The sequence below is a fragment of the Vidua chalybeata genome, chromosome 10, assembly GCF_026979565.1.
Source record: "Vidua chalybeata isolate OUT-0048 chromosome 10, bVidCha1 merged haplotype, whole genome shotgun sequence".
NCBI lineage: Eukaryota > Metazoa > Chordata > Aves > Passeriformes > Viduidae > Vidua > Vidua chalybeata.
Window position 1 is genome coordinate 23799730 of NC_071539.1, and position 22353 is coordinate 23822082.

At 40.9% G+C, this 22353-nt stretch overlaps 1 protein-coding gene across 7 annotated transcripts; it reads left to right on the forward strand.

Annotated features, from left to right (window-relative positions):
• The first annotated feature begins 1061 nt into the window (after nucleotides 1-1061).
• NMNAT3 (nicotinamide nucleotide adenylyltransferase 3) lies at nucleotides 1062-21560 on the forward strand. 7 transcript variants are annotated; one of them, XM_053952128.1, is made up of 5 exons: nucleotides 1600-1688; nucleotides 9318-9454; nucleotides 15637-15820; nucleotides 19667-19776; nucleotides 21126-21560. In XM_053952128.1, exons 2-5 carry the CDS (start codon nucleotides 9346-9348, stop codon nucleotides 21533-21535), a joined length of 813 nt encoding a protein of 270 aa, XP_053808103.1. In that variant the 5' UTR covers nucleotides 1600-1688; nucleotides 9318-9345; the 3' UTR covers nucleotides 21536-21560. The 7 variants fall into 7 exon arrangements, with proteins under 7 accessions (XP_053808099.1, XP_053808100.1, XP_053808103.1 ...); XM_053952126.1 differs by having other exon boundaries at nucleotides 1636-1866; XM_053952127.1 differs by having other exon boundaries at nucleotides 1636-1853.
• Nucleotides 21561-22353: the final 793 nt, after the last annotated feature.

A 22353-nucleotide genomic window follows, 5' to 3' on the forward strand; every position in this document is an offset into this window, starting at 1 on the left:
TGTCTTTTCTATAAATGAAATGTTTCCTTTTATAGGGAGCCATATATTGACAAAATATGTAACAGTAATTCAAACTCTAGAAAGAGAAGCTACTACTTTTCAGAAAAAAACTTCGTATGTTTAGTAAGCATGGTCAGCCAAAATAAGTGGTCCAGGATGGCACAGGATGTCAGTGTCATAAAGTTTTTTTTTAAATGGACTTTTGTCTGTCAAAGGGGGTTGGGGAATTGCTTTTTCTACTGAGTTCTAGATCCTTTTGTAAGAAAGACTATTTATACAGACACATTAGTTCATTTCAAAACTGCTAATCTGGTTTTTCATCATTAAATAATCCCACAGTTTTTAAAAGTTAAGCACCTACAGTCTGGACTGCTTATGCATAAGAAATTGCTTGCATAATCTTTGTCCAACATTCTCCCTGTTTTAAAAAATGACAAAAGTCACCCTGCCACTAACAATAATAGTTCTCTAAATATCTCAAATTGCAAGTTGCAGTCTATGAAAAATGAAACTTTATGTGAACAGAACAGGACAAGCGACAAGCATGGAAATGTCATGGAGAAATACACAGCCACACACAATTCAGTTCAATTTCAGCATTTCCCACATGGCCACTTTATCCCCCTGAAGTTAAACCTCAGAAGTGCAAACTCTGCTCCCAGTCTGAAACCAAAGCCCCACTGCCAAAACCATCTCTTGGCCAGCTTTCAGCAAGGACAATAAAAAATCTGAAGTACATCTCATGGCCTCTGTGCAGGAGTGAAGCTTTATCGTTTGCATGTGCATTTCACACAGTAGAGCTTAAAAACGCATTCCACAATCCTATTTATTTTTTAGCATAATGTCAGACCAGAGGAAAATTTGTGTTTCCTTTCATCAGTACGAAAAACAGGATGTTTGTGGTGGACTCTTAAACCTAACTGGTGACATTTTGATGCCTCAAGAAACTGGATTTTATATGCTTAAGAATTAAAGAAGCAAATTATTTAAAACTCTCTGGACTTCACTTTTTGCAAAATCTATTTAACACACTTTCATGACATTGGCGTATTTTGCAAAATGTTCCATAGCCGATGGAGATGACTTTGTGAGGCCATTGGACACAGAGAAAGCTGGGCTTCATGAAAGGAATAAGATGATTGTCTTTGCAAACACACGTGTGAATCTCCTTGTAGACAGGGCCAGGGACTCACACACAGGGAAGTGACGGAAGAGACTCTCAGTTCTAGAAAATGGCACTAATTGGCATGGACTGCTGCTCAACCAAAGCTAGGTTAAACTCCTGAACTTCAAGACAAAGAACAAAGACTTCAGAGAATTATGAACAGTGTTTTGTTACATAAAAGAACAAAAAAAAAAAAGGGGGTACATAGGAGAGAGGGACATGGAGTAGGGGATGTGGGAAGTACCTTGTCAGAACCCCGGATGATGGGGAAAGCAAAAGGGTGATGTGGATGGGAAATTAGGGCAAAAATGGGGCTGTGTACGCCAGCCATGTGAAAGATCCAATGGGAAATCCCCCATGGCCTCTCCGTTTATTTCGACGAAGTTACAGGACTCCTCTGTCTCCTTTTGGGACACAAACCTCCGGCGCTGTGAATTTTCTCGAACGTTCCTTGCTCCGCGCCTCGCAAGCCGACCTTCCCCACGATGCCAGCACAACCCCGGCGCCGCAGGGCCCACCCTCGGTAACAGCAGGAAACCGAAAGTTTGGGAGGTCACCTCCAGGTGACAAAAATACACTTACTGCTGTGTAAGGTGGCAAGGCTGCCGCTAGCGGCGGGGGCCGGCCCCGAGCCTGCCCGAGGAGCCGCGGGCAGCGCTGCCAGCCGCGGGGCGCCGCTCGTCCCGCGGTGAGCACGGACGGTAGGACGGAAGGACGGAAGGACGAAGGGAGGAGGGAGGAGGGGAGGAGCGGAGGAGCCGGCCGGGCCCTGCCGGGAGTCGGGAGAGGCTGCGGGCTCGGAGCGGAGCGGAGCGGGCTTTGAGGGCACTGCGGGTAGGCCTCAAAGCCCCGGCCGGGGCTGCCGGCCTGGCCACGCCACGCACTCGTTAAACGCTTATCCGCCACCATATAGACATAGATATATATATGTTATATATGTGCGTGTGTATGTATGTATGTGTTTGAAACAGAAAGGGTTTTTTTCCTTTCTCCCCCTTCCTTCCCGCAACACCTAGCCAAGTGCAGTGAGAGTTAGAGGACAACAGTAAATATGGTTACTTTTTGTTTATTTCACTGGTCTTTTCCCCCGGTTTTAAGAGGGTGCAGCAGCTGCTGTTTGATTTTATGAACAATGCACAGTGTTTGTTTTCTTTAAGCTTTGTAGCAATACAATCCACGTGAGCTGTATTTCCTGGCGTGATTTACTGCTGAAGTCTGGTTCCACAGTGTGATTGTACCAGTAAACTGTCTTCGTGCCTTTAACTTCAGAAGTGCACATTTTAGAATGTAGCCTATCTGTGAGAACCTATTTAGCATCAGACGGTCTCAAAGACCTTTGAGAAGTCCAGAGCTGTGTGTGGGGAGCGCGGAAGACACAACAGGTGACAGTCCCGTCAGAGGGGAATTTGAGCTTGTGCCTTTTAAAATAATTTAATGAGACAAAGTGGGTTTCATAGCAGGGATGATTTCCAAGGATTTAATGCATGCAGTGTTTCACTCGCTGCTGCTGCCCCTGGAGCAGGTGAAGCTGTCAAAGCGCAGCTGCCTGCCCTGGCCCAGCCGGTGCCGCTGGAGACCTGGCTCAGTCTCAGCAGGCAGCCTCACAGCTGTATCCTTCCCCGCCGCGCTGCTGATTTAGTGCAGTTGCCACTCAAACGGTTGTGTGGATGTCACTCTGCTCACCAAGCACTGTGCATTTTCCTGAACAATAATCAGCAGAAATGAAGAAATTTGCCGTGCAGGGTCGCAAAGTATGATGGAGAACATGAAACACATAAGAAATGCCATCCAGCCCTGTGATCTGGCACAGGCAGGTCTTGCTCTGTATTCTGGAAATCCTGCCTTATGCCGTGGGTGCTATATATAATTATTTTGCATCTGAGTGTTCTGCAGTAGTACTGCTAGGGGTTTCATTAGCTTGCTGCCTTTTAAAACCAGCTTTATAAGAGAAGATCTTTGTGCTTGAAGATGTTTTCTTTACTACATAAATTTATCTTCCATTTGCATGTGAGCTCAGTTTCTGAAATTTGCCTTAGGATATGCTAAGTGTGTTTTGCTAGTTGAAAGAAAATTAGAGGTGTTGATAGACAAAAAATCACTCTGAATGGTTTCTCAACAGGAACTCTTGGAAGTTTTAGCAAGAGTTTGTTTTGACAGACAAGGTGGTGCTTTCACTAAATCAGCAGTTTGTTTGCATAAAAATAGGCTCCCAGAGCTGCAGTTCTGCGTGAATCCTCTTTTTCTGTAAATCAATATATTGTGCATTGTGGATGACTGACTTGTACATGCAGAAGGAGGACTACTGGCTGTACTTAGTATATAGTTTAGACAATTCTGCTGTAGAAGAAGAAAAAGCTTATTTATTAGTGGGATATGGGCACAAAGAATAGGAAGGGAGTTGGGTGTCAGATGTTGAGTGATCACTAGGGATTGTTGGAGCAGTAATTATAAAGATCATACTGCAGGAAATACAAGATACAGGAGATGATTGTATTTTCTTGAGTTGTGGAAGTGCTGCAAAACTGTGCAGGGAGTGGTGTTGTGTGAGGCCAGTGAGATCCTGTGCTACCCAGCAAACACTGGGTACGAGGTGTTGGCCAGTCTGGTCCTTTTTTTATTTATTTTTTGTATGGGTTAGTGGAGTATCACTGGCCTTGTCACAAGATGAAACTGCTGCAGAGCTCTGTGTCAAGTGTTTTATGAGCAATTGGGAGCTGGGGCTGTTTAGCCTGGAGAAAAGGAGACTCAGGGTGACCTTATCACTCTCTACAGCTCCTGAAAGGTGGCTGTGCTCGGGTGGGGTTGGGCTCTTTCTCCAGGCAGCACTGACAGAACCACAGTCTCAAGCTGTGCCAAGGGAAATTTAGGTTGGATATTAGGAAGAAGTTTTTTTACAGAAAGGTTGATAAAGTTCTGGAATGGTCTGTGCAGGGAGGTGGTGGAGTCACCATCCCTGGACGTGTTTAAAAACAGACTGGACGTGTGCCATGATTTAGTTGAGGTGTTTGGGTATGGGTTGGACTCAATGATCTTTAAGGTCTCTTCCAACCTACTAATTTCTGTGAATTTTGTGAATTAATGCCTTTTGTACAAAATGGGATTATTTCATTATTTTCCCTAATACAGAAAAATAACATTAAGGATGTTATGCTGTGGTTGTCTTTACATGTTTGCTGTTTAAGGACAGCAGAAAATCTGAAATAACCTCAGAGTATTCAATAAATGCACAAATAGGGATGTTAAAAATATGGGAGTTTACTGTTGATGTGACGGAATAGTGCTTTCTGAATTCCACGTTGCTGAGCTGTTGTATTCCTTGTTGCTGTTCAAGCAATGAGTGGCCTGTAAGGCTGATTATTTTGCAGGATGATTAAGAATGTTAATAACATATAATATTCTTACGAATACTAAGAAAATATTTAGGATATTATTGTGGGAGTATCTCTCTGGATAATTTATTGGTTGGACTCTGGGACCAGACACTCTTGTGCCCCACTGTGGAATCCTAGTTATAAACTTGCAGCAACTCACAGGCTTAAAAAAATGTGTTCTTGACTTGAATTCACAGGCTCAGTTTTGTGTGTGTTGAGAATACAATCTTTGTAAGCTTGTGCTAAGCAATAATTCTGCTCAAATTTTTCAGAGTACAAAATTGTTGAAGGCAATGCCGTGTTCATTATTAACTGGGGGTTCAATATTTGCATGTATTTCAGACTGCATGAGTCCTCTGCTCAATTTATATTTGTTGTACTTTGTCAGTGTGTACTTTTTGTGGTGAATTTTCTTCTTTAGTCCCTTACAAATGCCACTTCTCTGTAGCAGTAGAGCAGAAAGAGTTGGGATTGGAAGCTGAAAACAGAGAAGTAGTTTCATTCAAAAGAAAAAACTCATTCCAAGTAAATGGAGCTGTAAGTCATGTTTATGTTGATTTTAGAGGTCTAACTGATAGAGAGGTTTTGTTGGTTCTTCTGTGAAAGGGAATACAGCCTAAAATAAAGGAATGGCAAGAGTGAAGTGTGGAGACACTTCTGCTGAGGCTGCTTTCTCCAGTTGCCACCAGGGCGCTTGGAATTTGGGCCACAGGCAGTTTTCTGTGAGGTGACTTGTTCACAGAGAACTTTTGCTGGGAAAATTGCTGCCTGGACAGAGAGGAAAAGGAACTAGTGAATATCCTCAAAGTGAGCAGGTCTGTCTCAGGCAAAACCCCCTGTGCATTGTTAAAGGCAGCATTTGCTGGGTTTTGAGCCATCTTCTATGTTACATGTGAAAAAGCCCAGATTATTTTTATAGGCTTGGATGAGTTACTGCCCTGGTGAATACTGCAGTGAGGAGGGGAGCAGATAGTGGGATTTCACTGAAGCTGCAATGGGACTTGTGTTTTCTGACTAAAAGTCTGGTGTGGGGATTGGAAGGAGCAGCTTCATGGTTCTGATATGGTGAATTTGATAGGAAAGCATGTATTCTGTCGTGGCTTTCAGTGAAAGTCAAATAAATGGGATCCACTTGAATCACTGGAATTTAATAATAATAATATGACTCATCATGTGACCCTGAAAAAGCTATTTTGGAGGGTTACAGCATCATATTGGTCTGTGTGTAATATATATGCCCTCCTTGTAAAACCCTTTGTGGCTGGAGTGAGTAACTTCTTGATGAGTAAATAAAATACTGCCATACTGCCTCAGAGTTATACATTTTCCATTTTTCCTCACCCAGGTATATATGTTCATTATTAAAGGGAAGGTGGGGATATACAGGTAAATACTTGTCACTGTCGTGGAGGATTGGTTTTGGTGACAGCAAATGCTGGGAACTTACTGTCTGGAATAATTTCTCTATGGCAGCAGAGAATTACTATTAACAGCATGAGAAACTCTCATATCCAATCATATTTTTAAGGGATATTTGTGTGCTGTGGCTGGCTATGATCTGGGTCAGCTACTAAATGTAGTTTTATTTCCTGACTTTCAAACTCTGTCTCACAACTGTAATACTCTTGGTGTCACTTGGTGTAACTCAGCTGGTCCCAGTGCATCTGCATGCATTTACATGAGGTAATGATGTGGCCCAGTAAAAGAATGGAATAGGACAGCTTTGAACTTGTTCAAATCTAAATTTCATCTAAATTAATCTAAATTCACCCTCACAGGAGGAGATAATGCTTTAATCCTGTGCTAGGATTTGATTTCTTTCTGCTTTTTGCAGAAATGTTCCCTCAAGGGTGAGTGACTCATAGTGTGCACGTATCATTGTCTTGTTCTCCAGTTTACTAATTTAACAGCTCATGAATCAGACTGTGCTGCTCAGCACTCCATTCTGCTGCTGATAATTAATCAGATATGGCCCTAATTACTGACTTTCAGCAGAACTTAACTGTGGTCATCTGTAACATCGTCTGTTATTGACATATTGTAGGAATATAAGCACCAGAAAAAGAACTTACAGGAACTATCTAATGAAAATCATGATGCTTTGTCCATCCTTAAACCTTTTTTATATAGCTTGAGTGTGGCCTCCCCATCTGAAGGTGACTGCCCTTTTCTGCGTTGCCACACGATGTCCCCGTTGTTGGAAGCTTCCCAAGCTGTGGACTGGCGTTTCTGGGAATGCACTGCCCAGGGCTGCTGGAACACGGGCCCAGAGCAGGGCACACAGACTCTGTGTTTAAACTTTCCCCAGTGTTTGATTTCTCAAGAGAGCTTAGCTGAAAAATCAGTTCACTCTCCTTTTTTCTGTTACTTTGAGTGGTGTTGTAATGATTTGAAACCCCTCAGGTAATTAATACCAGCTGAGATAGCAACTGAATGAGAAAGTTTTATTTCAAATACTAAAAGTTGTCCTAGACCTGTTGAATAGGTGTAGGGTGCACCATATTTGAGGGTAGTAAAAATAAAAGCACTGATTAAAAAAAAAAAAAATGTATGTATGGGGTGTTTGTGAGTTTATAGATGTATAATACCTTGTGAGATGCTTTTTCATTATGTGTTTATTTACTATCAGTGCAATCTTGGTTTGTTTTAGGGTTTTTTTCTGTTTGCTGTTTTGTTTTGTTTGTTTGGTGGTGGTGGTGGTGGTGGTTTGATTTTTGAGTTTCCATTGTCAGTACTGTCAAGTTACCACTAAAAGTCACAGGCTGAAGTCCTTCCCTGGAGTTTCCAGGGTATAAATGAGTAAGAGCTGCAATGAAACTGTCCAACACCTTTGTTTTAGGTGAGAAATACAATAGTCTGTAGAATAAAAAGCAAAGCAAAGGAAATCATTTGGTTGAGATGGCAAATCACGGAACAACTATAGAAATATAGACTGCACTTGATTAGAACAGGAGGGAGCACAGGAGAGCCGTGATCCAGCAATGAGAGAGCTCCATCCAGATGTTGATCTTTTGTTCAGTTTCAGGGCAGAAACACTTTCCCCCATCTGATGAAGATACATTTACAGAATTGCTGATACTGAACAAAAGAACAGTTTTTGTTTTTTTCTGAATAAAGAAGCTATACATTTTGCATTCAGTTTTCATGTGTGAGTTTTTGTGTCTACACAGGGACAGCAAACCAGATGAGAGAGCAGGGTGCAGTGAAAGAAGCTTCCTCCATCTGCTCCCATCACAGACCATAAAACTATTGCTAGTTTTTAGTGGCTCTACAGCCAGCAAGTCTTTTCTCCCCAGTATATCTCCCCTAGTATGATGAAAGGTATGAGGAAAGTAGAATGAAAACATTATAAAACAATTGTTTTATTCGGTACTAGATGCTGGAGGTACGGATAGCATTTAATGCTTCAAAGGATTTTCTCCATAAAAAGGTTCAAAAAGTCACAAATAACAATATTAACACTTGTTGCTTGGTCTACTGAGTGCTGTTCCGTGGTACAGTCCCAGTCTTCAGGTTGTAAATCCTCCATAAATGAACTGATCATGTTGGCAGCGATAAAACGTGGAATTGACATGGATTTAACCATTATTGTTAAATTTTTCTAAGTCAGAGAAAGGAGGGGGGAAAAGGGACTGTAAGAACTAGGAACAGTAAGAGGTGGGCTCTGGGCTGCAGCTACAGTGCAGATGGAGAATGGGACTTGGCTGATCAGAACACCCAACCTGTGCTGGGTTTGGTCTGCTATCCCAAGACTGGGTTCTGCAGTTTGGGATGCGGGTGTCTCCTGCAGGAAGCCTGTTCTGTTTGATGAGAGGGCTGGAGGCCAGGGAAGGGAGGAGAGTGGTGTTTGTATGATACACAGGTGTGAGCAATGTAGAGGTTTCAAATTCTAGGAAAAGACTTTGGATTTGCAGATGTGGATGTGGGACACAATTGTTTTTATCGTGCCAGTTGTATTCTGGATTAGTTTTAAAAAGAGCTAAGCAAGTAAATAGCTTCAAGCACAGTGGATTTAAACTGTTTTTGGCTACATTTTTAGTAGATGACTGATAGTTTAACCAAATTATATCACGGTTGTTTGTAAACACCCCTGCAAGGCTCCTGACAGCTTTTTTTTTTTTTGCCCTGGGGATTTCCTGACACAGCTGTGCTTCCTCTTCCCTACTGCTCCCTGTTGTTGATGCACTGTCCATTGCTCTGCAGTCCAGCAGAGGAACCACACAGGCCAATGCTGATAATCTGGCTGGAAGTGTTTGCCAGCTGGCTGACCCCCACTGCTGCCTGCCCAGCTCCCAGGAAGTCACACCTTAGGATTAGGTGTTGCAAGTGAGGTTTTGTCACGTGTTGCAAAGGTTCATTGAAAGAACTTATTTAAAAAAAAAAAAAAATTCCTTTTGTAGCAGGCCTGCGGGTTCCAACGTTATCAATAGCCATAAAGACAGAACAAAACCTTTCTCTCTAATAAAAGCAATTTAAAAATTAAAAAGGAGTAAAAAACATTGTCAGGTTTTAGTAATAGGAATGTAAATTTCTAGAAGTATGTTGTAGGCATGTCTGTGTGTGGGGAAGCAGAATGTGTTGGTGTTCTCCTAATTAATATCCAGGAACAGCTGTGTTCCTGTGTTCCTGAGCAGGGCAGGTGCTGAATGCTGGGACAAGACTGATCTCTGGACTGCTCCAGGAACACCCAGTTTTGGAAACAGCTCCTTTTAGTTCAGGAACCAAGGGCAGACTCCTCTTTCTCAAGTTTGTCTTTTGTTTTTATTTTTTTTTTTCTTCAGGGAGGAGCTGTAATGTTTTGCTGTCAGGATGATGAGCAGGATCCCTGTCATCCTCCTGGCCTGTGGCTCCTTTAACCCTACCACCAACATGCACATGCGTTTGTTTGAGCTGGCCAGAGACCACCTGCACCAGACAGGTCAGTGAGGCCTAGGAAAAGCAAGAAAGAGTTTTAATCCTCACTTAGATCAGCTCTTACTTTACAGCTGGGTTCATATTCATATTCTTTACTGTTATTAATGTAAAGCTTTCATGGGATATTCAATATAGAAAGTCTGTCGTTACCTCAGTGTATAAGCAAGTACAATGAGTGTTCATGCAAAGAGAGTAAAAGTTTTATCAGCAGTTTGAGGATCCTGCTCTTGGCACTGGCTGAACCTTGTGAAATAATATGGTTAATAATTTTGAAACTTAGGAAAATCTTTTATGTTCCGATTCCATACTTTTCTGATACAATGTATTTTAATATGAAGAAGAGTTCAGGTAGCAGTTTTGACAGCTGGGGGAAACTGGAGAAGAGACTTGTTAATTATTCATTATCTGTCTTCACTAAGAGGCACTTTATCTATCCTAAAAAAAGATCAGAAAAGCGAGATGCCACAGGCTAGAATGTTTTGGCAACAAAAGAGCAAGGTGGTAACATCAGGAATTTAAGAAAGAATCAGAAATGCTACTGGAAAGCTTTGAACTCTGAGCTTGAGCAGCTCCTTAGTTGCTCAAGGATTTTTTTTTTTTTTTTTAATTTGTAGCTAAAATATGCAGTTATGTTTCTGGAAGTGTTTGAGAGGGAGTCATTATTTGTTGAAATCTGACAGAGAAGATCCTAGGGAGGTGGTTCAGTAGGAACCTAAACAGCAAATAATAGTAAAAGGAATTTGGCTGTCAAATTGAGCAGGGGGAGAGAACCTGGGAACCCACTGATACCACTGTGCAGTAGAAGCAGCAGCTGCATACTCAGAATATCCTGTGAGGATACTTTGACTGTGATGAGGAGGAATTACAGAGCTGGCTCTGAGAGCAGCTTCAAAGTCTCTGTTTTCCTAGAACTAAAATTATTTTGTTGATCCTGCAGGACTAGAAATAAAGGGTTAAAAAGAGATTTTTAATTTACTTTTTTCACTGCAGTTTTATAGCTGATTCTGCTGTCTAGGTATGCAAAGAGTAGAAAGGTAATATGAGACCAACTGGTAATTCTGTTTAAGTCATAAATTGTAGTCCAGTAACATTTCTCTCTGCCTTTAAAGAAGGACTGAACTGGGAAATTAATTATTATTCTGTCTGAATCAATTTAATGTCTGGTCTGCTCCAGGATCAGTTTAGAAAGACTCCACCCCTTACTCAGGGTAATTTGCTTAAAATCTAGTAATAATCATATTAAAAATGAAATTTTGAAAGGTTGAAATGGAAATTGTGCATTATATTACACCTGATGTCAATGCCTAGTTCTGTGTAGGGTGTGACTTGCCTTTTGGCTTCTTATTTTAATTTATGAAGCCTTACAAGTACAAGGACTTTCTGCATTGGATAATCCTTCTTTGGTGTCTGGGCTGCCTACAGCGTTGTCTTTGCACTTTCTGAAAGCTTAAGGCAGCATGGCAGCAAAGTCAGAACCCTCAGTTTGCCTGCAGAAGCTTGACCCATGCCGAGCAGAGGTGGCTGCATCTGCAGGAACCCCCAGAGCAGATGTTTGTGCTTGTACTAGGTGTATGGGGGTGTGTGCTTCTATGTGTGGGTACTCAAATCCCATCTGTGGCCCCTCCTCAACAGGGAACGCAGTTTCTCAAGCAGAAGGGGTTGGCAGCATGCTATAAAAATGACTGATTCTGGATGCCTCTTTTATAGCAGAACCATTCCTACTCAGGAAATTTATTGGTCATTCTCCCATAGTTTTAGCTCTGTTTCCATTTCTGGGGTTAGCAGCAAAGGAGAGGAGAAATTGGAGCTTATTTGCTGAGAAGAAGCAGCAGCTGCAGCCTGGGAGCTGACAGAGGGGCTGAAGAACAGGGGTTGTCCAACTTGAGGCAGCAGTAATTTCCTTCTCAGAGGGAACAGTGCACCTTGGAGCTGACATCCACACTGCATGCTGGAAACAAGTGAGAAATTAATTAATTAGTGTGAGGAACATGTTTCCTAGGCTTGGGAATGGCTTCATCCTCCTGCTGTTTCAGTAGTGCTGCTCCATCACAAATCAGGCTGAAATGATGAGTCGGGCCATACCCTGGAAGTGTTCAAAGGACATGTGGATGTGGCACTTGGGGACATGTTCTAGTGCTGGGTTACTGGTTGGACTCAGTGATCTTAGAGGGCTTTTCCAGCCTCAACAGCTCCAGGATTCTGTGACTTCAGAGGCAGGTTTCACTGCCATGAATGATGTGACCATCCCTGATGTGCATCCTGACTGACATCTCCAGTAATTCTGTCTGCCAGCTTTTTGTACATCACATCAGTTTCTAATGCTGCCTAATCTTATTTTTCATACATCCCTATTTTAAGTAAGACATTTTATTTGGTTTCTGATCCTTTAAGTGCAGTTTCATTGCCACATGTCAAGTAACTCATCTTTTTTCTGTTAATATCAGCCAATAAATCTTGTCATGCTGCCTTTTAAATACAACACACTTAGCTGTATGCACCTGAATGACTCAAATCATTCTCTTTATCTGGATTTTCTGTCTACTCGTTTGAATCTGGCACTTTACACATCCTCAGACACAGCTAAAATTTTCCAATATTCAGTCCCTTGTTTTAAAATTGTTTTTTGAAACTTGCAGTGACTGTGGCAGATGCCTTTAGAGTCTGTTAATACCTAATGTCAGTCACTTTTACTTCTCTGTGACTGTATTCCTCATTTTACCATAAAGACCAAAGAAATAGTACTAGAATCAATCTATTATTTTAATCTTGTTTCCCAAGTGTTGCCAGTGGAGGACACTTACATCCCCAAGTTTCCAGTGAGACCAAAGGGATGCAGGTCAAAGTAGGGGGGTGTGAAAGACAAGATATTTTATCTGCAGCAAGACAAATGCAAGGGAAAGGTGAAGGATAATGAGTTATTATCTTATGAAAACTGGGGGAAATGTGACACCATTAATGGGTTGCAGTCTGGCTTGCTGCAAACCCGGGTCCAGTCCAGCCGGGGGGAACATGGCAAAAACAGAGGGATGGGAACAATGAACTTGCCCAAAAATAAAGATTTCTAATAGCAAAATAACAAATGCAAAAACAGCACAGTCTGAGGGGCAAGATCCAAAGACAGGGGCATGTGGGGAACATAACAAGATCTAGGGGTATGCTGAGGGTGAGGGTCCAACCACCAACGTGAGCTCAGAACATGACCTTGAACGTGACAGGTTCTGAACTAACTGAGAACAAGGACCAGAAATGTGACCTAATACAGAATAGTTCCATTAACATCCTGTTAACATACTGACTCCCATGACCACACTCTTCTCACCATGACCTGACCAGGCATCTCCCTTTCAGTATCCCACTTCCCATGGTCTCAGGTTGCTGCCTCCTGTATGTGCTACCGAGGCTAAAGCACTGCTCATCCCAGCCAGCTGCATTCCCACAGGCTCTGTCAAATGCATTCCTGTTCACTGGTAGGGTAACATCAGGAAGCTGCAGAGCTTCTCTTGGGGGATTTTCCCTTGACACTGAGAGGAAAATGATACTTTCCTCTAGTGAGCAAGAGTTAGATAGTGAGCAAGAGTTAAATGTATGGAAGTGTTTCATTAATTTGCTTTTCTCTAGTGGTTATTTACTTTTGTTATTTATTTCTGGCATAATTTCTCGCAGTGAATTCCAGACTTACTACCAGAAGAATTTAATCTTTAGAAGCTCCACCAAAATACACAATTTTATATGAAATTGGCATTTGATAAATTTGCTTTAGTATTAATAAGCTAATTAAGCCTTATGATTTGTGTTAGTGTTTGTGAGAATTTACAGTGACATGTTAACATTAACATGTTTGAGGGACAGTTTTTATTTCATTCCTTTTGTTATATTTAGTTTTCTGAGCACTAACCAGTTCTCCTAAACAGTTCTTAGAGAATATAAGTTCATAGCATGAAGAACTTTTTTGCTGCTTTTGCGAGGTATATTTTGAAAAACAAAGACACTTGAGGGCCTGGAGGACTGTTACACATATTTAGGACAAGCAATAATAACAAACTACATGATGAAAGGAAATAGAATTCCAGAGAAATAGAATTTGAAGGTAATTCTGGACCAAGGAAGGTATGAAACATCCTGTAATAATTTATGGGAGAGAGAAGAGAATTGCAGTGGACATTAAGAAAAGCCCAGGGTGACAGAATTTAATTATTTCCTCTTCACAAGCTTGCCAAAACTGAGGGGCATATTTGAACAGTTGAACTTTTAAATTACTGAATGGGAAACAAGTTATTTAGAGCCAGTAATAAAATTAATTCCTATATTTTGACAGCTAAAGTTTGTGTTTCTGTGTGGAAGGCTCTCGTGCATCCTGTTTGCACAGTGCTTGGTTACTCCATTGTGAATCTTCTCAAGCCATTCCTGTGTTTGACTCTCTGAAGTGTTAGCAACCTTGATTTTTCTCTTCCAGTCAGTTTCACTTCTACTTGGGAACAAGCTGATATGGCACCAGAAACCCTTATCTCATCCCATTTATGCAGCTCTAGGGCAGATTAGAGACTGAAATCTTTCCATTTCACAAGGATGTGGCAGACCCATATGCTTGGTTAGCATGAGCTCACAGAAATATGATTTTTTCATTTAATATATTAATTTTAATTGTAAGGGAAGAACTTATATCCATAGAAATGTAAAGAAACTGAAACATGGAAAATAAAATCATGTAGGAAAAACCTTTTAATAAAGTTAACGTAGTAGTGAATTCAAACTGCAGTTTCCTTCCCTTTAAATGAGAAATGAATTGAAACTGTAATTTCTTTCCCTTTAAATGACAACTTGTTATATCACTGTATAATACCAGAGTACGAGAGAATAATTGTTGTTCATAAATCAAGTGGAATTATTTCCAATTTCAAATCAAGAAATTGATTATACACACTTCTTTGCATGATTCTGGAAAATTTTATCTTGCTCATTTTGCCTGTAATGAGACTATTTTAAAACAGAGGAATGTTTGAACTGAAATCTTAAGAGGATGTAAATCTCATTGAATCTTACTGCTGGTTTTTTAAGTCAGATTCAATTAAGTTCTTTTGAAAATTTTATTACATCAAAATAAATGTGACATTGCTAGAGTGACATTTTCGTGTTGGAATATTAAATTGTCATGTGCCAGTATCAGAAATGTCAGTGTTATTTTCCTTACAAAGCAATAAAGGTAGCATGCTGCATTGAAGTTTCTTTGTTAAAATAATTTAATTAGAAAAAAGGAAGAGGATTTTTCCCCCCTCTTCAGTATCATATTTATCATAGTTATTTGAAATGCATGTGCTACATTAGAAATAATTTTGTTCATTTCTGTTCAGTTGAAACGCTCTTCCTCTCCTCTCAATTTCTCGAGGTTTGCAGCTTGTGGTGGTGCTTTATTTTTGTTTCCTGGTTTGGGGCCAGAACTGCAAAATCTAACCAGTCTGTTGTGTTAATGGTTATGTTGTGTTACAGGGGTAGGAAACCAGGGGCATACTGTCAAATGCATTTAACATGGTCAGCCAAATAGGAAGGCATTTAGTGGCTGCTGAGCTGATGTGAGAAGCACAGTGCTCCAAGTCTCATTTTAGACTCCATTAGCCCCATCTTTGTGCTTGAATCTTCTGATTTGTCTGAATCACATCTATCACAGCTGCAGTAATATGCTGTAATTCGTGCTTTAGCACAAAGAAAGTCACAATGATTCTGATAAATAACAATGATCAGGTATCTAAGAACAAAGAAGTGGTCAGTTAAGTCATTCTTTGCTCTGGCTATATCAAAGCTGTACTAATTGGACTATGGAACTTAATTCTATCTAACTTTGATAGTTTGCAAGCAACATCAATTATGACTATGTCTACATGGTTTAAAATTGTGTGTTTACTCAGCTTTCCTTTTTTTGGGTCATTTATTAGGATAAATATGATAGTAATTGTAAGCAGTTCACAGAGGAACAAAACGTTTGCATTTCAATTTTTTAATTGCTGGGAATGGATTAATAACAAAACCCAAATCAAGTTGTTCATAGCATCTTAAAACTTTGACGTTAACCATGGAAGTTACTCTTTGAAGAGGTTGGACTAGGTGAGCTCCCAAGGCCCTATCCACCCTAAATTTTCAAGATTCTGTGAAGAGGACTTAATTTTCATTTTTTTCTTTTCTTTTTTCCCAAAGGAAGATACCAGGTGATTGAAGGCATAATGTCTCCTGTCAGTGATAGCTATGGGAAGAAAGGCTTGGTGTCAGCAAGGCACCGGGTGGCAATGGCCAAACTGGCCCTGGAGACGTCTGACTGGATCCGGGTGGATCCCTGGGAGAGCGAGCAGGACACGTGGACAGAGACGGTGAAAGTATTAAGGTGATTACATTATCTTCTTCCTGTCTTTATGAAATTACTGACTGCCAAAAATTTGCCAGGCTGCCATGTCAATGCACAGAACTTGCTCCTTTAAAACACCCAGGCAAGTCAGGACTCCCCACCAGGAATCTTTCATTTGCTTTCCCCAGACCTGTGCAATAACCATGGTACTGCCCTCGTGTCCTTCAAGTAGTTAGATGCATGTGGAAAGCCTCTGCAAAATGATGGCCACTGCTGGGTTCTGCAGGAAAAGTTCCTGCCTCTCATGTTACCTTTCTTGGGTGTAAGTCCCTAAGCAGGTGATAGAGAGAGCTTGTGATCAGAAAGTAAGAGAGTTCAGAAATTATGCTGTTCTTCAGGAGCATCTCTATTCCAGGTTAGCTATGGTAGCAGTATTATGCCTCCAGGTTTATCTGTTCACACATGCCTGTAAAGTTTTCTTATTAACTCTAATGATGAATTAAGCCCAAGCCCATAACTGCTGATGTTTTCTTCCAAATCTCGAAGTTCACTTTGGTTTTGTGCTCAGAGGAGAAACTAAGCAAGTTGTCCAAAACTTGATGCAAGGACCTTGAAACATGTCCTTTCTGTATGGTAATAAATGCATATGGGGCAGGGAGTGAAACACAAACTTCTTGTGCTAGCAGCTCTTTGGAAAAGGTGCTACAGAAGGTAACAGATACCATTAAACTGGAAGCCTTCATGGAAGTCTACAAGAAATGTGCTGTAAGAGCTACCACTGATTCTTCATTTTTATCCCCATTTTCTAGGTTACTTTCTAAGTGGAAACAGGTGTTCAAGGCTCTAAATTGTGCCCTCCAACAGCTGCCCCAAAAGCTCTTGAGGCTCTGTGAAAGCAGTTAAAAGCCAGACCTGTTACTTTACAAAAGCATCCATAAGAATTCACTAGAAACTTACAAGACAAAGTGGAGCCTTTTAGATCTGTTTTTAGTTGCTTCTCTGAAGGAACACAGACATCCAGTTGCTCCTTTTGCCCCTTCCCTCCAGGCAGCAGAGCAGGATCAGGGTGGGAGGTTTTCTATCTTTGCAGAAAACGATATTCCTTCTCTAATCATAACTGTATGTTCCAGTTTGAGAAGTCACCAAGTGCTGTCCAACAGTATAGCCTGGGCATGGGGCTTTTGTCCTAAACTTCGGTTCAGTCAAACCATTTTCCTCCAGAGAAGCAGTCTCAGATCTTACAGGTCAGGTGATCCTACTCTGCTCTTGCAGAGCTCCAACTGAAGTGAGTACTGCTTGCAAGACTGGGTTTGTAAATTATAAATCCACTTCAGAGTTCTTCAGGACAAGAAATCCAGTAAGTAAAACTTTGTATGTATAATTTTCTGCTCAGGCAATGTGGTATGAACAGCCAAACTTCCCATCTGCCTAGAAAGTGAACCTTTAGTTATATTAGGAAATCCACAAAACATTAAAATGGCTGCTTGTTAAGGAGAGAAATGAGCTTAAATCTTGTTTTGTCCACAAATGTTGATGTGTATTAATGAGCTGAACCAGTGCCATAATCCAGTGCTGAACTTTGTCCCTTGAATGGGGAAGCAGCATTCTGATGAAATGCAGGTGTTTCTGCTTTACACTGTATTTAAGTGTTACAAGTGAAAAAAAGATTAAAAAAGAGCAGATCCTTACTAAGTATAAACAGGCAATGGTTTATTGTAGAGTTGTTGTTCTTCACATGCATTCAGAGTTAATCTATAGGTTCTGCACTCCTCAAAAATCCAAGGACTAACTGCTGCCTTCACAATAAGCTCCCTGAGGTAGGAAACTTCAGTACCAATAGAAAGATACTTTCCTATTGCAAGGCAGAGGAAATCATTATTGTACCTAAGTGTCTCTTCTTATCAGTAGCTTGAGTTGTACACTTACCTGCCGTAGAACATTTAGTCCTGAAACACATGAATGGCCTTTTCCTACAGTACTTGTTTTAACTGAGCGCGATAAAAATGTCACATTTCATCAAAACCTCTGGATTTTGCAGAGGATCCCCTTTTGTGACACAAAAGAACTTAAAGCAGCAAAGCTCAAGTCCCACTTATGGCAGTGCTATTAAATGAGTATGGAAATCTTGGAGACTATCCCAAGGCTTTTCTTAGGAGGAGGAGGGAACATAATAGAGCTGTTTCCACATAGCTGCTGTTTATGAGTATTCCTAGACAAGGAAACAGTATTGTCAGTAGGCAAAGGACTGCATTCATTGCTCCTGTGGATTTGATTGACATGCAGCTATGCTACACAGTAATTAAAAATTGGCAAAGATCTGCATTATCCAACTTCTGTTGAGTTGTGCTTGTGATTTAGCTCATACACAAAGCTTCATACACAGTTCAGGAAACACTTGAGAAGCTGGCAGATGGGTTTCTCCTTTTTGCTGTATCTAAACTAATGCAACCCCATTTGCTCCAGCCCTTGAGCTGCTGAGCAGACCCGGGCAGCTCAGATGTTGCGATGTTTGTAACGTTGGTCGTGCAGGGAGCTCTTTGCCAAACGTTCTTGGTTTTGAATCCTGGCCCAAGAATGTCAGAGCACGACACACAGTCGGTGTGCTTGGCTATACATAGCAGCAGCCTGTTTACAGCAAGGCAGGGTTAAAATTAGGTGTGTGGGGAAGGCACAGGCCAAGCTCCTGGTACCCACTCTTTGCTGCCATATGTGCCTCACCTCGTGCAGTTTCTCTGGCCGGTGGATGAGCACCAGAAATCACTGGAGGCTGCTTTGCAGACTGCCTGGGTGTAGGTTCTTGACACGTATGCAGCTTATTCCTGTGGCTAAAGTGTTTGCACAATTAGAAAAGTGTACTTTTAAATCACTAACCTGTGAATTCCTTCCTTACAGCAGACATTCCAAGGGTCAGCTGGGGCTTTGTACATGCACTGGATTCAGACTGTTCCTTGAAACTCAGAACCTTTGTGTTGCTGCAGTTGGATAAGAGCTGATGGTCACTGTGGCTCCATACGTGCTGCACAGAAATTGGACACAGCCTTGATTCTGTGTCTGCTTGTCCTGCCTGACCAGGAGCTTGTATCCTTGAAACAATGTTGGCTTGTGCAAATATGAGCAATGCTTAGGCCTGGCTCTGGATGGTACAAGGCAGAGACTGTTTTAAACAAGCAAGGTTGTGCTAATTTGGAAGGAAAAGGCCACTGCCATGAGGTGGCAATACCATTATTGCAGGGGGGCACCAGGGATGAGGATTGATAAAGGATAAAGTAGCAGAAACCTGGAAAAACATGCAAAGGGATCCTTGCCTGCCTTCCTGGATCTGAACTCAGTAAAATTAGAAGCACAGCAGATGTTAAAAATCTTACGAGAATTTTTAGTTTCTTGGAATTGCAATTCTTCTAATTAAAATAAACAGGAAAACAGCAAGATAAAAACTCAGGGAACATATTTTTATGGAGAAGAGGAGGAGAGAGAACAAGACTGTCTCCTCAAAACAGAGCACATTTTACAAAAACACTATCATGAGGGGTTGTATTTAGTCGAGAAATTACAGCTAGTGATTGAAGTGAGATTTAGTCGTGTTTCAGGAAAAAAAACTCCTCTACGTTTTAAATTTAGTAGCTACCAAAATTGCCATAATGGTAGAATTTAAAAAAGAATTTACAAACCAGGATGCCATTAAGGAGATCGCATGTGAGTTCCACAAAATGTAACTACATTGATACTAATCTCATGGCAGCACAAATGTGCCAAATTCCTAAAGAATGGTATTCCAGTCCAAAGGGAATAAAAGTAGACCCTGTACTGGAATGGGAAAGTGCCAGGTAATCTCTTTGTTGCATCTCTGAGAATTTCCTCACACAGGAGCCTTTGTTTTAAATGCAGGCACCATTATAATGAAGCACTCAGAGCATTCCAGTCCAAGAAGGAGTTCACAAGAAACAAACATCCCATGGAAAGCTCCGCAGGGGACTCCCTTTCTTGCCAGCAACCAGGTTGGTTCATGACTGCAAACATGATGCTGTGTTTAGCATTAAAAACTGTACAGCTTTACCAGATTAGTAGTGAGAAAATTGAACATAGTAGCTGGTGAGTTTTGACGGCTGGAGCTGCATGGCAAAACCAAGCCATGCCAAATGCCAACATAACTGCTGGAGCAGTTGTTCTGTAATAGCTCCCACACAGATAAGAGACCCTGGAGTTGTATTAATTCTTGATTTTATAAGCAACTCTTTAGCTCTGTCAGAGATGTGCGTTGTGGCCCTGCTTTTTTTGCAAAATACAGAATACATTAATAAAAAATACGAAAAATACAGGGATTGCTTAGAATTCTACTTCTAGTGTTAGACAATGGACAAAGTGTATGGATAGCACAGTAGTGATGCTGCCATGTTGATGTTTGCTGTCCAGAAAAGCTCCTGTTAGCAGTAGAGGCACAGCAGGCTCTGGAAACAATGTCAGTTTTCAGTTCCTTATCTAATCATCTTCCCTAGCCCTATGGCTTGCCAGGATACTGCTGAATTGCTGATACATTGCCTTTTTCCTCCAGTGTTGTAGCATCTCTTGGACATGAATAATACATTTCAGTTTTTCCTGTTCTTGAGGAGTTGTGTCTTTACAGTTGGTGGAGGAAAGAAGTCACACTTTTGACACATCACCACTGGAATGTTTCTTACATTCCATTCTTCCATTCCATTCCATTCTTACATTTCTTCTGAATCTCTCCTTTAAGGTGTTTGTAGAAGACTTGCAGATGTGCTAGCCATCAAATAAGTGTAAAGTGAAGGCAAATCACCATCTTTCCCCTTCATTTCACGTGAACAGAAGGCTGTGAAACTACCTGGTCAATGTTTGTACAATGCTCAGGTGGAATAATGATGAGTGCTGTGGAAGAACTTTGAGGAAAGAGTTCTGTGCTGGGGCTCAGGCAGGGGACAGCAAAAACAGAGACAATAAAGAACAGCAGGGCAGGATGGTGTGGTGTAGCCAGGTTCAACCAAGTCTAATCTTTCTGCTAAAGTATTTCCCTTTATTTGCTTCTTCCCCATTTTTGATTGCTTGAGTGGAGTAAAAATTTCCCTTTAACTGTGTACAGATAATATTCAATATGCTTTGAATAATGATTAAGTAGGTGATAAAGTAGTTGTGACCAGACACATAAAAACCTAAACTGAATTTTTCTTGCAACTGTCTGAAAAAAAGCCTGGAGTAAAGGTAAATGATTTAAAAAATAATTAAAAAAAAAAAAACATCTAAAGTGATGAGTTAGAACTGATTTTAAGTACAAACTTCCTAAAAGACTGAGAAGGGATAAGACATCTGTTATTTCCTTTTGTCTTTCCAGTTCTACCGGAATTAAAGCTGCTGTGTGGAGCTGATTTTCTACAGACATTTAAGACACCCAATCTCTGGAAGGAAGAAGACATCAAAGAAATAGTGGGAAAGTTTGGTTTGGTCTGCATTAGCCGGGCTGGCTCTGATCCATCTCAGTTCATCCAGGAATCAGACCTTTTATCTAAATTTCAGCACAACATTTTTCTAGTGAGAGAGTGGATCCAGAATGAAGTCAGTGCAACGCACATCCGCTCTGCCCTGTGCAGAGGGCTGAGTGTGAAATATCTCATCCCAGACTCTGTCATTGCCTACATTGTACAGCACAACGTCTACACAGCGGAGAGCGAGCGCAGGAACGAGGGACACCTGCTGCAGCCTCTCAGGCTGCAAAACCCAACAATAAACCCTCTGAGGGACTGATTCCTGCACTGTGTGCCATGTCAGACCAGGGCCTTTGTCATGGAGATTTCTTGAGAAAGTTGTTTCTTGTTAATAATGAAGGGAATGTCCAAAATTTCTTGAAATCATGTGGTGTTTTAAGTCAATGAATCTGTGTGTGGTAGTGTTCAAGAAAATTGGGATGCTCAGCTGTATAGCTTAAAATACACAAAGAACGGCTTCCTTGTGAAAATAAAAGAAAGGAGAACTTCACAATAAATATTCTTAGTATTTCAATAATTTCAGTAAGTCAATAAATATGACTTAAGGGTCAAATATGGTATTTTCCTGACTGGTAATTCTGCAGTCCTTACTGTTCTAAACCAGCAAAATACAATGAACCATAACTTGAGAGAGAGAAATATGTTTAAATATATATTACTTCTAAACTTTGACTTTATAAGACCCTGAATAGCTTTTTTGATTTTTGCTGATTCGGCCAAGATGTGGAAATCAATCTTTCTTTCATGCAAACACTTAAAAATGCACGTGCTACTTCTGCCACTTCTAAAGCTCTGGGTTCTCAAATGACAGGCAGTCCTCATCCCCACATTTAAAGCAGTGTCTTGGTTTGAAAAGACAGGTGTCTGCTAAGGAAGGCAGGAGCCTCCCTTGGAATGGAAAATGTAAACCCTCTCCCTCCGAATTATTATAAATTTAAAATTAAGGGGCTCTCACGCAAAGATATGGGAATAGGAGTAACAGTTCTTTACTAGTGTGTATAAATAATAAATTAAAAAAAAACCCAAAAACTACAACTTGATAGGGAAATGAAAATAAAATGTAGTAGTATGAAAACA